Source organism: Enhydra lutris, unplaced genomic scaffold (genome assembly GCF_002288905.1).
Source record: "Enhydra lutris kenyoni isolate GAN:26980312 unplaced genomic scaffold, ASM228890v2 scaffoldscaffold4, whole genome shotgun sequence".
In the NCBI taxonomy this organism is placed as follows: domain Eukaryota; kingdom Metazoa; phylum Chordata; class Mammalia; order Carnivora; family Mustelidae; genus Enhydra; species Enhydra lutris.
Genome location: NW_019154088.1, coordinates 12,937,591 through 12,952,038, shown reverse-complemented (window position 1 = coordinate 12,952,038; position 14,448 = coordinate 12,937,591). Strand labels below are relative to the sequence as shown.

General features: G+C 36.2%; 1 protein-coding gene across 2 annotated transcripts in view; it reads right to left on the bottom strand.

Moving 5' to 3' along the window:
* Nucleotides 1–8,433: 8,433 nt before the first annotated feature.
* The window catches only part of LOC111158985 (cancer susceptibility 4), a 107,461-nt gene continuing 101,446 nt past the window's right edge, over nt 8,434–14,448 (bottom strand). For both annotated transcript variants that reach the window (XM_022521336.1, XM_022521345.1), the window contains one exon: nt 8,434–10,525. In XM_022521336.1, coding sequence (XP_022377044.1) covers nt 10,455–10,525 — 71 coding nt within the window. In that variant the 3' untranslated portion in view covers nt 8,434–10,454. The remainder of the gene's footprint in view (nt 10,526–14,448) is intronic.

Here is a 14,448-nt window from a genome sequence, read left to right as displayed (position 1 = left end):
CCGCCACAATTCCGCGTGGTGGGAGGGAAGGAATGCGGGAGGCCTCAGAGGCAAAAAAAAAAAAACAACAACAACAAAAAAAACCACAACAAAAAACAAACAACTTTTACTTCCGTAAAGAGCGTTGGAGTTCCTGCCGCCAGAAGACGCTCACAAGCCAGATTCCCGACAAAAATTGAACGCAGGCCCTTGGGACCGAATGGAGGAACAAGGACAAAACCAATCAGGATACGCCAGGGCCTGGGGGTTATTTGTACTTTAGGGGCCTCCGTAGCTGGTTGTGTAGTGATTGCAGGGGGAGTAGGGAGTAAAGCGTTGGGAGTGAAGAGGCGGGGATCCGAAGGACGGTTTTTCCTCCCGCGGCTAACGGAACTGCTTAGGCAGGTGGGAGGGGGAGCGCGCCCTCGCCCCGGAGGCGGGGCTTAGGAACGCGTCGCTCACCCTGGCGGCTAGGGTTTAGTAACTCAGGCGCGCTAGGTGGGTGGGGCCAAGTGGGACGGGGTGGGACTAACGCCTTGGCGCGCAGGAGAAGGTAGTGTGCAGAGAGCGCTGCCCGAGGCCGTGGTGAGATGAATCCTTCCATCTTTCCAGGGATCCCAGTGGCCCTTTAAGGTCCTCTTTCCAGCTCTCTGCCTAGAGAGCATTGCAGTCGCCTGTGGATCTGTCATACGACTTCAAACGATGTCGACGGTGGTTCTGCCAAGAAGTCTGATCCTTCAGACAAATGGGTTCCTACCTGCATGCCTGGGTCTAAAGACCGTCAGCCTCACCGGGTGAAAATGTGTAAATCCAAGCGTCCAGCCCTAGTGGAGTATCAGAATACCAAGCGTAGTGGCTGGAAGAGTATCATCTGTTTACTAAAACTCCGGGCCATTCACATTATTCAATCAAGAAATATTTATTGAAAAAACAGTATGAGGACCATACTAGATGCGGGGGATACAACAAGGCAGACACGGACCCTGCCTTCCCAGAGTTCACAGTCTATTGAAGGAGAGAGACATGTAAACAATTTAAATACAATGTGCTAGAATGACCACAAGAATTTTGACAGGCGTACAACTGGGGTTCTGGGAGGGCTTTCATGAGATGACATGAGGATTTGATGTTACAAAGGAAGGGTGTCGGATGGAAACAGATGGAAAAATCCAAAAATGAGATTGTATTGACCCGTTAGGGATATAGTTCTGTGCACCAGGAATACAGGAGTTGAGGGGAAGATAGTGGAGAGAGATGAGACAAAGGTAAGCAGAGAACCCTTGTGAATCTGGTTGTTTGTTTCAAGGTGTGGAGCAGGTGGGTTGTCTCCTGAAAGCTTTATGTACTGCAGATCCAGAGTTCATTTGCACCCGGTATCTTCCTAATACAAGAATGGTCTGAATGAGACATTGATTGACAGCCCGTGGTGTAACAGCGTGCAGAACTGGTATTAGTCCACAAAATAATAGGTTACTGAAAAACTAATTGGAAATCAACAGTTACTGATTATCCAGTCTGTATCATGGAAAGCAATAGAATACAGACTAAACAATTACCCAATTGATTACCAAAATAATTTTTAAATTAGATAAAAATTGGAAATATTTCTGGAAAAAAAAATGTTGCCAGTAGTAGTAACTTCCCAGTGTTCTCTCCTAAAACTTAATTATGCAATTTATAAAATGCTTTTATATGCAATTTGATTTTCCCAACAACCCTATGAAATAAGTAGAATAGGTGATATTAGTCCCCCAACTCTTCAGCTGAAACCATTGAAATTTTTTGATGGTGGGGATAGGGGAGAAAAAAGGAAAAACAGATGCCTATACAAAAAAATAATCCACTAGTTAAGAAACACAATCAGGAGTCAAGCTCTCCTTCTGCTCATTACACCATATCCAACTGTCTCCTGTGGCAATGTTGTTATTGTTAGATGTTAAGTTTAGTAAGGCTGCTGGTAGCAAGTCTAAATGCCTTTGCAATTTATTTAACATTTTAACAGCATTTTTTCACAGAGGATAACTGTATTATGTTCTGATTTTCACCTTTATTTACATCTAATAGTCTCTACTAGACACTTTTCTGCAATATCTAAGTGGATTGTTGTGAAGATCAAATGAGATTTATGGGAAACACTTAACAGAGTGTTTTCGTTGCTCCTTATCTGTATTGTCATTAAGCTTCAGTAAAAATCTTGTCCAAGATTTTAGAATAAAATAAAGGTTTAAAAATATGAACTTTAAAAAAAAATCTGGAGTGTATTAAGATGCAAAGTGGTAGCCATAGGGGAAAAAATTAATGCAAAAACCTAGTGACATTCATCCTTTCTAAACTATATGTAACTATTGCTATATGAAAACATTAATGAAATACGATGTTTACTAAGCAATGTGATAGAAGTATCTTGGATATTCAACAGAATCCTTCAGAGAGACCCTTATTTCACAGTATATGGGCTATATTTACCATTTATCTGATATATAAGGCATATGTACTTCACAATCCACTCCTATATTAATTCTCTCTGAGATAAATTATATTACTCTTACTACAACTCAGTAAGGAAGTAATACTCATAATAAATATTGAAATATCAGAACTGCCATTTTGCTTTAATATTCCGATGACTTGATGGCAATGATCAAGTAAAACATAACATCGTCAAAACTAAGCTTTTTTCTCTCAAACCTGCTTCTCTCTTAATATTTTCCACCTTATAGAATGCAGTTTCTTTTTCATATTTCATGCTTTCTAAGTGCAATAAACTAAACCTTGAAAATATGTCTTGAATCCAAACACTTATCACCCCAGCCATCTCCCTAGGTCAAGGACCATCATCTCTGACCTGAAATACTCTAAGTCTTCCTGTTCCGTTCTTAAACCTCCTTCAGTATAACACATACCCAAACTGATCATTTTAAACCTCTTTATAAATTTTCCATCACCCTTAAAATCTAAAATCTTTATTATGACACATGAAGCCCTTCATTAGCTCACTCTTGGCTACCTTACTATATTCCCTACCTCTTGCTATTTGGATTCCCATCATACCGTCCAACTAACTGTTCTTTGAAAAAATATATTCCTGTATCAAGGATTTTGTATTTATTGTTTCTCTGCTTCTAATTCTCTTCCCCTAGACCTGTGCTATTCAACAGCCCCTAGCCACAAGCCATGTGTGGGTACTGAGCACTTGAAATGTGGCAGTGTGACTGTAGAAATCAATTTTTAATTTTATTTCATTTTAATCAGCTTAAACTTTAAGATTTTATTTATTTTATTTATTTAATTGACAGACAGAGATTACAAGTAGACAGAGAGGCAGGCAGAGAGAGAGAGGAAGGGAAGCAGGCTCCCTGCTGAGCAGAGAGCCTGATGCGGGGCTTGTTCCCAGAACCCCGGGATCATGACCCGAGCCGAGGGCAGAGGCCCTAACCCACTGAGCCACCCAGGCGCCCCTAATCAGCTTAAACTTTAAATTAATACCTGCATAATTAAGAGAGCTTCCATTTGGGATAATGAAACAGTTCTAGAACTAGTTAATGGCAAGGGTTACATAATATTGTCAATGTACTTAATGCCATTGAATTGTATATTTTACATGTAAATGTACAATAATAAATTTTACTTTATGTGTATTTTACAACAATAAAAAGAATTGCTTGTTGGTATTTCCCCAAAGAAGTTGAACTTATGTCCACACAAATACCTACACATGAATGTCTATAGCAACTTTATTCATAACTGCCAAAACTTGGATCACCCAAGATGTCCTTCAATAGGTAAATAGGTAAACTGTGATATATCCATACAATGGAATAGTAATCAGCTAAAAGGAAATCTTAATGCATCTATGCATATGCATATGCTTAAATATGCATATACTTAAAATATGCATATGCATAAATGCATATTTTAAGAAATCTTAAATGCATATTACTCAGTGGAAAAAGCCAATCTGAAAAGGCTATATGCTGTATGATTATAATCATGAGATATTCTGAAAAAGATAAAACTACAGAGACAGTAAAAAGGTCAGTAGCTGCCAGGGTAGGGGTAAGGAAGGAGTAAGTGGAACACATGGGATTTTTAGGACAGTTAAACTATTCTGCATACTATAATGGTAGATACACATCATTATACATTTGTCCAAACCCACATAGAATTTACAATACCAAATATGAATCTTAATGTGAACTGACTTTGGTTGATAATGTGTACAGTCGTTGGTTTATCAATCTTAACAAATAATTTTACACTGCTGCAGGAAGCTGTGTGTGCGTGCACATATACACACGCGTATGCAGGAATGGGGTATGTGGGGATTCTCTACTTTCTACTTAATTTAGCTGTGAACCTGAAACTTCCCTAAAAAGTAAAGTCTATTGAAAAAATTTAATACTTGTTTCAGTTATTGGAAAACTTTTAAGTATGCATGGAACATGAGTATTGTGAACATACTCAAACATAAATTTTTTTAAAAGATTTTATTTATTTATTTGATAGAGATTACAAGTAGTCAGAGAGGCAGGCAGAGAGAGAGAGAGAGAGAGAGAGGAGGAAGCATGCTCCCCGCTGAGCAGAGAGCCTGATGCGGGGCTCGATCCCAGGATCCTGAGATCATGACCTGAGCTGAAGGCAGAGGCTTTAACCCACTGAGCCACCCAGGCGCCCCTCAAACATAAATTTTAATAATGCTAAATACCAATCAAATATTTCCAATGACAATTTAGTGTCCAAACTGAAATGTACTGTAAATGTAAAATATGCACTAGATTTCAGATTAGTTCAAAAGAAAATATAAAATGTCTCATTAGTAGTATTCTATGTTGATTACCTATTAAAATGGTAATATTTTGGATATATTGGTTAAATATAAAACTTTCACCAGTTTTTTAAAATCTGGTTACTAGGAAGAGGGAGGGGAAGTGAGGAAGAGGAAGAGTAAGGGAGAGAGAGGGAGGAAAGAGCCAGGGAGGGAAAATAAATAAAAATAAAATAAAAATAAAATGTGGTTACTGGAAAATTTAAAATTACCTAGGCAGCTTGTATTATATTTCTATTGGATAGTGTTGCACAGGATATTCACATGGCTTGTTCTCTTACCACCTCTTCAGAAAGGCCCTCCCTGATGATCCTATCTAAAATAGCAGCCCTCTAGGGACACTTGGGTGGCTCAGTCAGTTAAATGTCCTGTTCTTGTTTTCAGCTCAGTTAATGATCTCACGGTTGTGGGATTAAGCCCTGCATCAGGCTCTGCACTCAGCAAGGAGTCTGCTGGAGATTATCTCCCTTTGCTCTTCCCCCTGCTTGCATTCTCTCTCCCACTCTCTAAAATAAGTAAGATCTTTTAAAATAGCACTCCTCCATCACTATTCCTTTATTCTGATTTTTCTTTTGAATTTATCAATATGAGTATAGAAAATAATGATCTCTCCCTCTGGCATATAAGTTCCATGAAGGCAGAGACTTTATCACTATTGTAACCCTAGTACTCAAAACGATTCTCCATACATATTAGGTAAGCAATAACTAATTGAAAGAATGACCATTGTTCTTTCATAATGGAATCTTTAGGCTTATGTGTTAGGGGGTGGGGTGGACATCTTGAGCACTCACCAAATATTGAATGAACCCCAAATCCACATTTCTGGGTATCTCAACATTTCAACCCTCTATTTTCAAATACCTAAAGTACATTTGTATGTCTTCACAGTCATTCTACTACCATTGCAATTTGCAATTAAACCCAACCAATGAATTTTTCATTTCAATTATTATACTTTGCAGGTCTAGAATTTCCATTAGGTTTTTTATAATTTTCATTTCTGTGCTGAGATCCTCTATTTGTTCACTCATTTAAAACATTTTCATCTAGGGCACCTGGTTGGCTCAGTGGGTTAAAGCCTCTGCCTTCAGCTCAGGTCATGATCCCAGGGTGTTGGGATCGAGCCCCGCATTGGGCTCTCTGCTCAGCCAGAAGCCTGCTTCCTCCTCTCTCTCTGCCTGCTTGTGATTTCTGTCTGTCAAATAAATAAAATCTTTAAAAACAATATAACAATAACCATCTAATTTTTTAAGCTATGGATCACATTTCAAGTCTTTGTCTAGTAATTTTTTATTGAATATTGGACATTGTGTATATGTTATACAGGTTCTGGATTCTATTATCTTCTGAAAAGTGATGATTCTTGTTTTAGGAGGTTCTTCAGTTACTGAGTGATCACTTAAACAACTACAGGCTCGGTTTTACACTTTGTTATTAGTTTGTATCTATGAGAAGCCCAAGGACTTTCATTAAGTTCTAACTTGGCAGGCAGGACTCAATCTCCATATAATGTTGTCAGTCAATCCCCCTTATAACCTTGTCAGAGCTTGTTAGGGCAGGTCTATGGAGGTCTAACACTATGGCATGGTCTTTACCCCCAAGGTACAACCTTTCTAATGTTTCAGCTTGATGCCACAACTGTTAGAGATCTCTACCTTGGCAGGCCCGGAAACTTGGCACCCCTGACTACTGCTTTTAGGCCAACACTTCTTGACCTCTAGTATCTACATTCCATTCTCAACTCTGTGGCAACTGCTATCTGGTAAGCATTAGGTGGTCTTGCTCTAATTATGTACAGCTCAGCCCTCAGCCATGGATTTGTGGGCATCCCCAAGGATTTCTCAGGTTACCTCTCTGTATAGTTTCCTCTTGATGCTCACCCCATTGATTCCAACCATTTAGCTCCCTCTTGATGCCCACACCATTGATTCTAACTGCTTCAGCTGCTCTCCACCATGACCTCTGTCTTCTCAGCTCAGCCTCTTTACACCACAAGAAGCTGGGTGATTGTGGGGGTCAATTGCTTAACTTCCCTTATTTCTAAAGTTTTAGTTTTGTGCTACCCCAAAACAGTCACTTCATATATACTGTCCAGTTTCATAGTTGCTACTAATTCAGGAGAGCTAGTCAAATTACTCAGTCATAGCCAGAAACAAAAGTCTCCCTTCCCTCAGATTGTCTGGGAGTATTATTAAGGAAAGAGGAGCAGCTGCTCACAAGTGACCAACTAAGAAAATATGACCTGCTAGAAGTCATGGTTAGAGGTTTGAGGGGAAAGCTGGGTCTACATGAGAGAAAATAGCAAGTAGAGGCAGAAATGGGAGTTGATGAAACAAAGTGAGCAGCATTTAATTGTGTCAACTGTCCACAGATCGAAGGGATTCCTGTCCTTAATGCAGTTTGCTCACATGGACCATTAAATTTCCCCCTTTCTTTGGGATAGTTGTTTAATTTTCATTTGGAACCCTTAGTGAGGAGAGTCTTAAAAGGAATTGGGTATAGCCCAATTAAAAGTGAATATTGGGGGCGCCTGGGTGGCTCAGTGGGTTAAAGCCTCTGCCTTCGGCTCAGGTCATGATCCCAGGGTCCTGGGATCGAGCCCCGCATCGGGCTCTCTGCTCAGCAGAGAGCCTGCTTCCCTCTCTCTCTCTCTCTCTGACTGCCTCTCTGCCTACTTGTGATCTCTGTCAAATAAATAAATGAAAAATCTTAGAAAAAAAAAAGTGAATATTGATGTGAAGACTCAATAACCTAGATGTTAGGAATATGTTAATGTCACACAGTTTGATTATCTTACTGAAACTATAGGGTCAGACATGTATGTAAAGGAACAGAAGTTTCCAAGGCTAGCCATTATGGGAAGTAACTATTCCCCTCATAACTATGCAGTTTTTGTTTTATTTTGTTTTCTTGCAGATTCTCTTTCCTCATTCTAGCAAATTTTGTTACAGGCATATACAGGACAAGTAAAAAAGGCATACAATCTTAAGACTTTTTTAAGATAAAGTTACATATTTTAGAAATGATTTTGAAGTCATATTTACATTTCCCTGGAATCATCCCTCCAAGTATACTTTATTTTACATTTTCTCTTTATGGGTCAGTAGCAAGTGACCTGAACTTACAAGGTTCTCCCTCCTAAACCCTTTCCATACCTCTTCAGCTGCATTTCTCTCTCCTTGCTCATGATACTCTAGCCTCACAATTATAATGTTTCAGTTAAGTGGAAACCTAATTATGTAGAAACTTAGAGACCTTGAAACCTTGGAACTTTGCTTTATTTTTAATAGTTTTTATCATTATTTAAAACTAGCTGGTTCATGTGTTTACTTATATATTGTCTGACAGCTCCAACTTCAAAGCTCCATCAGAACAGAAACCTGGTCTATCTTATCCATTACAGTATTATTATATAAGACAATACTGGGCACATAGGAAGCATTCAGCATTTGTTAAATATACTAGCACTACAATAAACAACCCCAATATAAATCTTTCTGCCATTCTCATTTAGCTTAGCCTAAAATGTATTCTAAATTTGCTCAAATTTTAGTGTTAAAGTGTAGCTATTTGCATCACATGAGTGTGATATGTGTATATGTATCAGAATCAGGAAAATAGTAAAACAAGTTTAATTTTAATTTATTAGAACCCAGTAAGTGATGATTTTAAAAGCAGAGTTTCCATCAAATTAACACTTAATTCCGGGCAAAAATACATGTAAAAAACCTAAATCTTAAGGCAGAAGTAAAATATTATAAAAACCGGCATGTCTATTACAGACTATAGAATGTCAGAATTTTAAGAGATTCACATAGTATTTTATAGCACTAAAATGTTAATACAGTCAGAAATATTATCAATTGGTCCAAGATTTCTCAGTTTATAAAATGTATAGATTAATTAAAGAAATTTTGTTGTATAAGTAATAGCTACCATATAATTGATTGTTTTTATGACAAACGGAGGCAGGAAATTTCATGGTTTTCATTTGTAAAGATTTTACAGTATTAAATATAAAGTATTACTAGAAGTATGTTTTAGATTCATCTTCCCACCCTAATGCCCAAACGGTGTACATCAATTCCCTTTAACTCCATTTTTTAAAATTTTGTGAATTAGCATACCTATATTCATTATAGGCCTGAGTATACTAAGCAAAGGCATGAATTGCTTACTTTGATTTGGTAGAAATAATAATTTTAGTAAATCACTGTATCTTTTCCTGGTTAGTAAATAATTTCAAACTGAAGTCCAAGAATTTTTGCACCTCTAATAAGTGAACACCTTTTTTACCTCTTTAAGTCTGAATTTTTGACTAGAACCTGAGCACAAAGTAGGGGGGGAGGCGGATTTCATGTTTATGTGCAATTAACAGTAGTCTTTCTGAAAAAGCAGAGTTAACAACCTTAAATTTCTCCTTATGATCAAAACCTTTTATTTTGTGGTGGGGGATAAAATTTAAAAGATTTAAATCCAAAAGCAGGGATTAACTATAACTAGCTTATGCATTTTATGGAATAGTGTCAAAAAAGACAAATGGATTTAAAATAATTTTGTAAGTCTAGCAAATATGAGGTTTATGGGTTCTTAACAACATATTAATTACAAAGATTCTTCATCTTTATTACAAACTTTTAAGCTATTTTAATAAAATGGCTGTAGACCTTACTGTACTTCTACCTATCTGTGCATTAATAAAAACCTGTTAAAACTCCTTATTTAGTACTTCTGAAAAATTCTAGTCAAATAAGATCACTATAACTACCAGAGAAGCTTTGAAATACTGATTGCAGATTCATTTCAAAGTTGATTTATCTTCTTTCAGAATCTGGCATTTAAATCATGAATATTTTCACCAACTTGGACTCTGAAAATATAAAAATTTTAGCCAATGACAGTTAAACAGTACTAGTATGATGTGGAAAAAATAAAAATTGAAAGTATATTGTCAATCATGCATTTCACAATTTCATGAATTAAGTAAGGTATAACTCATAAATATTATGTCTTTGCAGGTTACCTCAACTTCCATCAAGCACCAGCTGAAAGCTAATCTGCCGAAACACATCAGCACTCTATAAAATAAAAGAAGTAGGGGAGGGAAATGATTTTGCACACATGCTGCCCAGTGTTTGGCTTTCAGGTTCCAACCCCTCTTTTATGTAACTATTCTAGGTATAATTCCATGAAGAGCATGAGATGAGGGGTAGATAGAACAGTTGTTGGGCTAGCAAGAATATATTAGTGAATAAAAAGTTTTTCTTCTGAGTAACTGTTCTCACTGGGGTTATGCTATGTGCAACATATAAACTGTACAACCAATTTTTCCTATCTGTTCATTTGTGGAAAGAATTGGGCTCAATAAAATGTAAAATATACATTAGTTCATTTTAAACGCAAAGATTACAGTTTTGCTTATTTTGTTTTTGGCTCAACTGTAATATAACCAAAAAAATCTCTGCTTTAATAATACAATATGAAAAAGTTCACCTATGTACATGGGTACATTTCTTCATTAAAGTTTTTCCTTAAATCTATCTCATGTATCTTTACAACTGATCTTTACAACAAAAGTCAAAAACAACAAAGTAGAAATGATTCCATTTTACAGCACTTTAGGTTTTCTGAAGTTTTCTTTTAGGGCTTAAAGAACATCATTGAAATGTTGCTTTCCATAGTCTGCAGGATCCATCTGAAGTTCTCGTTCTTCATCATCTGTAAGGAAAACAGTTATGTATCAAAAACATTATTTTAAAAATAATTTGCATAAAACAATTAAACAATGCCTCAGGTTTTTTTTCTCAGCCTTAGGGTAGATTTCTGCTTGTTATTTTATGCCTTCTAAAATAGCATCCTGTTTCTTAGTAGCTTAGCTTAACAGTGAAAAGTCTGTCTTCCAGTATATTGGAAGATTACTTAATTTTAATAAATCTTTTGATGGTAGTCAGATATGTAAGTAGATAGAAAGAAGTAGAGCTAGATATAGTTAGCAAAACTTTAGGAACCCACGAGTATATTATTTCCACTAGATGAAGTAGTCCTTTAAATTAAAGTTTTGGTAGAAACCATTCTGTATACATTTTCATGCCTTTAAAAAACAGCTTCTTTTTCTAATTACAAAATGAATCCATACTCATCACATAAAAATTAGAAAATAAAAGATAGGAAAATAAAAATCACTCAGAATCCCAGTATTTAACATTATAGTGAACTTCTCTGCTCCTCTGCAAAGAGCTTACCAGCAACTTCTTAAGTGAAATATACTAACCAAAACTTAACTTTTTCTTTACCAAAAAGAAAAAAATTATTACATAATATTGTTAATAAGATCCTCAAGGTCACTATGAGTAACTATATTAAACAACTCCTTATAATACTTTGGAGTTTTACTTATTTAAGCCATTGACAGGTTTTTCTGGGTTGTTCTTGGTTATCACCTGTCACTTCACATTACTGTTAGCTTATCTGCCAGTCGCAATCCCTTTCTAATTTTGTTATAAACTACAGGTTTTGAAATAAGACTGCTCAGAACACAAAAATTATGTTAGAACAAGAATGAAAAGTAATTTAATGAAAGCAAAAGGCTTCTTTCTTAGTATAAGGCTTTAATGACATATTTAATGACATGTTTTGGTTCCTCCACAGCCTTAAAACATGATTTTTCATACTTTCTGGTCCACAGTTACAACTACCCAACAGGTGGCTCAGTTGGTTGAGCAACTGCCTTCGGCTCAGATCATGATCCTGGAGTCCCAGGATCAAGTCCCTCAACGGGCTCCCTGCTTGGGAAGGAGTCTGCTTCTCCCTCCAACTTTCCCCCTCTTGTGCTCTCCTCTCTCTTTCTCTCCCTCTCAAATAAATAAATAAATAAATAAAATAAACTACTACCCAACAGCTTAGTTTTTGATAGACTGAGGTGATACTATCATAATTGCTTGGAAATATAATTTCATATGATTTAAAGAGTTATACGTTAGAATTCAAATTCACGTGTATACTATAACTTTCTGAAATCTGTTCTTTTAGATTTGATAAGTTTTCTACTCTCAGCTTCTCTAGCATATCCTATAGTAAAATTTTGTCCAAGAAAGATGCCATATGGTGTATGTAGTATGTATGAACTTCACATAATGATGTGTTATTTCTTCTTTATGTTTATTCATAAAAAATGCCAAATAAACGAACCTTCTTTTTTCCTTCCAATAACTTTCCTGTTAAACTTACAGAAATTCTCATATAGAATTGTAAGCAACCATTTTGCATCATAAGCTAACAAAATGATCTCACATCTCCAATAGGTAATCCACTAGTATGATAAGCTCAAATCTGTTACAAGTAAAGGCTGAAATTGTATCCATAATCACATCCGTATTTTGAAAATATGCTAATCAATCTCTTATCATAGAACTCTTTATATTTTAAAAATTATCTTTTTTTTTAAGATTTTATTTATTTATATGACAGCATAAGCACCGGGAGCCACAGGCAGAGGGAAAAGGAGAAGCAGCCTCTCCCCTGCCCTTTGCCTCCGGCGGAGCAAGGAGCCAGATGTGGAACTGGATCCCAGTACCCTGGGACCATGACCTGAGCCCAAGGCAGGCGCTTAAACGGCTGAGCCACCCTGGTGCCCCCAAATTATCTTTGGTTTTAAAAGGAAAATAGGTTGGGGCACCTGGATCCAGTGCCCTGCTCCGCGGGGAGCCTGCTTCTCTCTCTGTCTGCCACTCCCCGTGCTTGTATGAGACCTCTCTCTGACAAATAAATAAAATCTTTTGAAAAAATAAATAAATAAAATAAAATAAAAGGAAAATAGTCACTGGCACCTCTCCAGAAAGCTCTCCTTAGGATCCATGTTATAGGACATCACCTTATGGCTACAAATACATCTTTCAGGGCTTCAGTAATTAAACGAAGACTTAATCACTGGGGAGCAGTGGGGAAAGCAGCTATACAAAAGAGAATTCCTAGAAAGTTAACAGGAAAGTTACTAAAAGGAAAAAGGAGATATGTTGGAGGATGTTTAAGTGGCTGATTATAAAGAGAAAATAAGAGCAAAACTCTAGGAATAGAAAAACTGAATTCTCGTCCTGACCCAGGCACTTATGAACAAACCTGAGCTAGTTTCCAAACCTCTTTAGACCTTTAATTACCTTCTCAGTAGAGTACAGATAGCAACTGTTTTTCCTATCTCAAAATAAAATACTGCATATGAAGGCAGTCTTTACTTCCAAAGTCTTCTATAAATATAGTTTGTTGATTCTATTAAGTTATGCTTTAAATCAAATTTTAATATGGTGCCTTCACATTATTTTTTAAAATTCCACAGGACTTTTAGAATATTGCATTTCTCTTACATTGAACTATTATTTATGTTAACTAGAGTACATTTTCAGTGTAGCTATTCTAACCAAAATTCAAATTTCTATTGACAAACTTTTTGCATGTATTTGTAAAGTCTGATAAAATTACCTTACCAAATCTGATACAGAACAAAGAACCACTAAATATAATTATATTTTATTTCATTTTACAAAGCAGCAAAATCTGTAAATACTTCATTAACATAAATATGTTATTAACAACAAAATGACTATTAAAGGAAACAAAAACATTCATAATTTATTAAATAATTCCTAAATTCCCTCTGAAGTCAAGAATGACCACCTCCATAAAGCAAGCTATACCAAGCAAGAACATCTTGGGGTAATAAGGCAGTGAGACTCCACTAAAATGTACAAATTAATCCACAGGCCAAAGTGCAGTTATCCTCTAAAGCAGGCAATCCAAAGAAAAATATTCTGTTTGCTTTTACTTCTTAAAAATTATTATTCAACAAACACATAGTGCTTGCAGTGCAGAAGACTTGTTCTAAGTACTGAACAAATATGTGAATCATATAATCCACACAACAGGTAAGTATATCCCTATTCTACAGATAAGGATATTGAGGTATAGAGGTTAGGTAATTCACAAGGTCATAGAGCTCATAAGTGGTGGAGCTAGGATCAAATCCAGGCAATTTGGCTCCAGAATCCAAGCACTTAAGCATTATGTTAAGCTTCCTTCCATAAATATACCCTGTTATATGCAGGTCATATTCTACTAAGCAAACTTGGAACTTCTATGGGATTAAAGATAAGAGTAAAGAGAATTTGCAAACATCCGTCCCCTTATTACAATAAAGAATGAATTAAAAGACATATCCATCAGATGTATACAGTTTCCAGAGTTAATCTATTCACTGGGTCACTTAAAAGAAGGCAGGAAAAAGAATGTCTTACACTAAAGCAAATAAAGTAATATTTCTTTAAGAATGCTTCACGAAAACAGGAATTAAAAAATCAAAATAAACCAGGATTATAAACACAGGAAAAACAGGCTTCATTTAATTCTACAAGGAAACACTTTATAGGTAGTACTGTCCCAAATGATCAATACATATGAACAAGCATCAGAGATAAAACTGGAATCCTCTAGCTCTCTAATGGCAGAGATCATGCCAAAATCTCCATTTCATAATCTAGAATTTGGGGCACCAAAGCTAGAATGTCCTTAGCTGAATCCAGAACCTCAGTACTACAATTGGAATCTCTAATCTTAAGGACCCAAAAGATTGAGAAAAAAAATACTTCTAACAT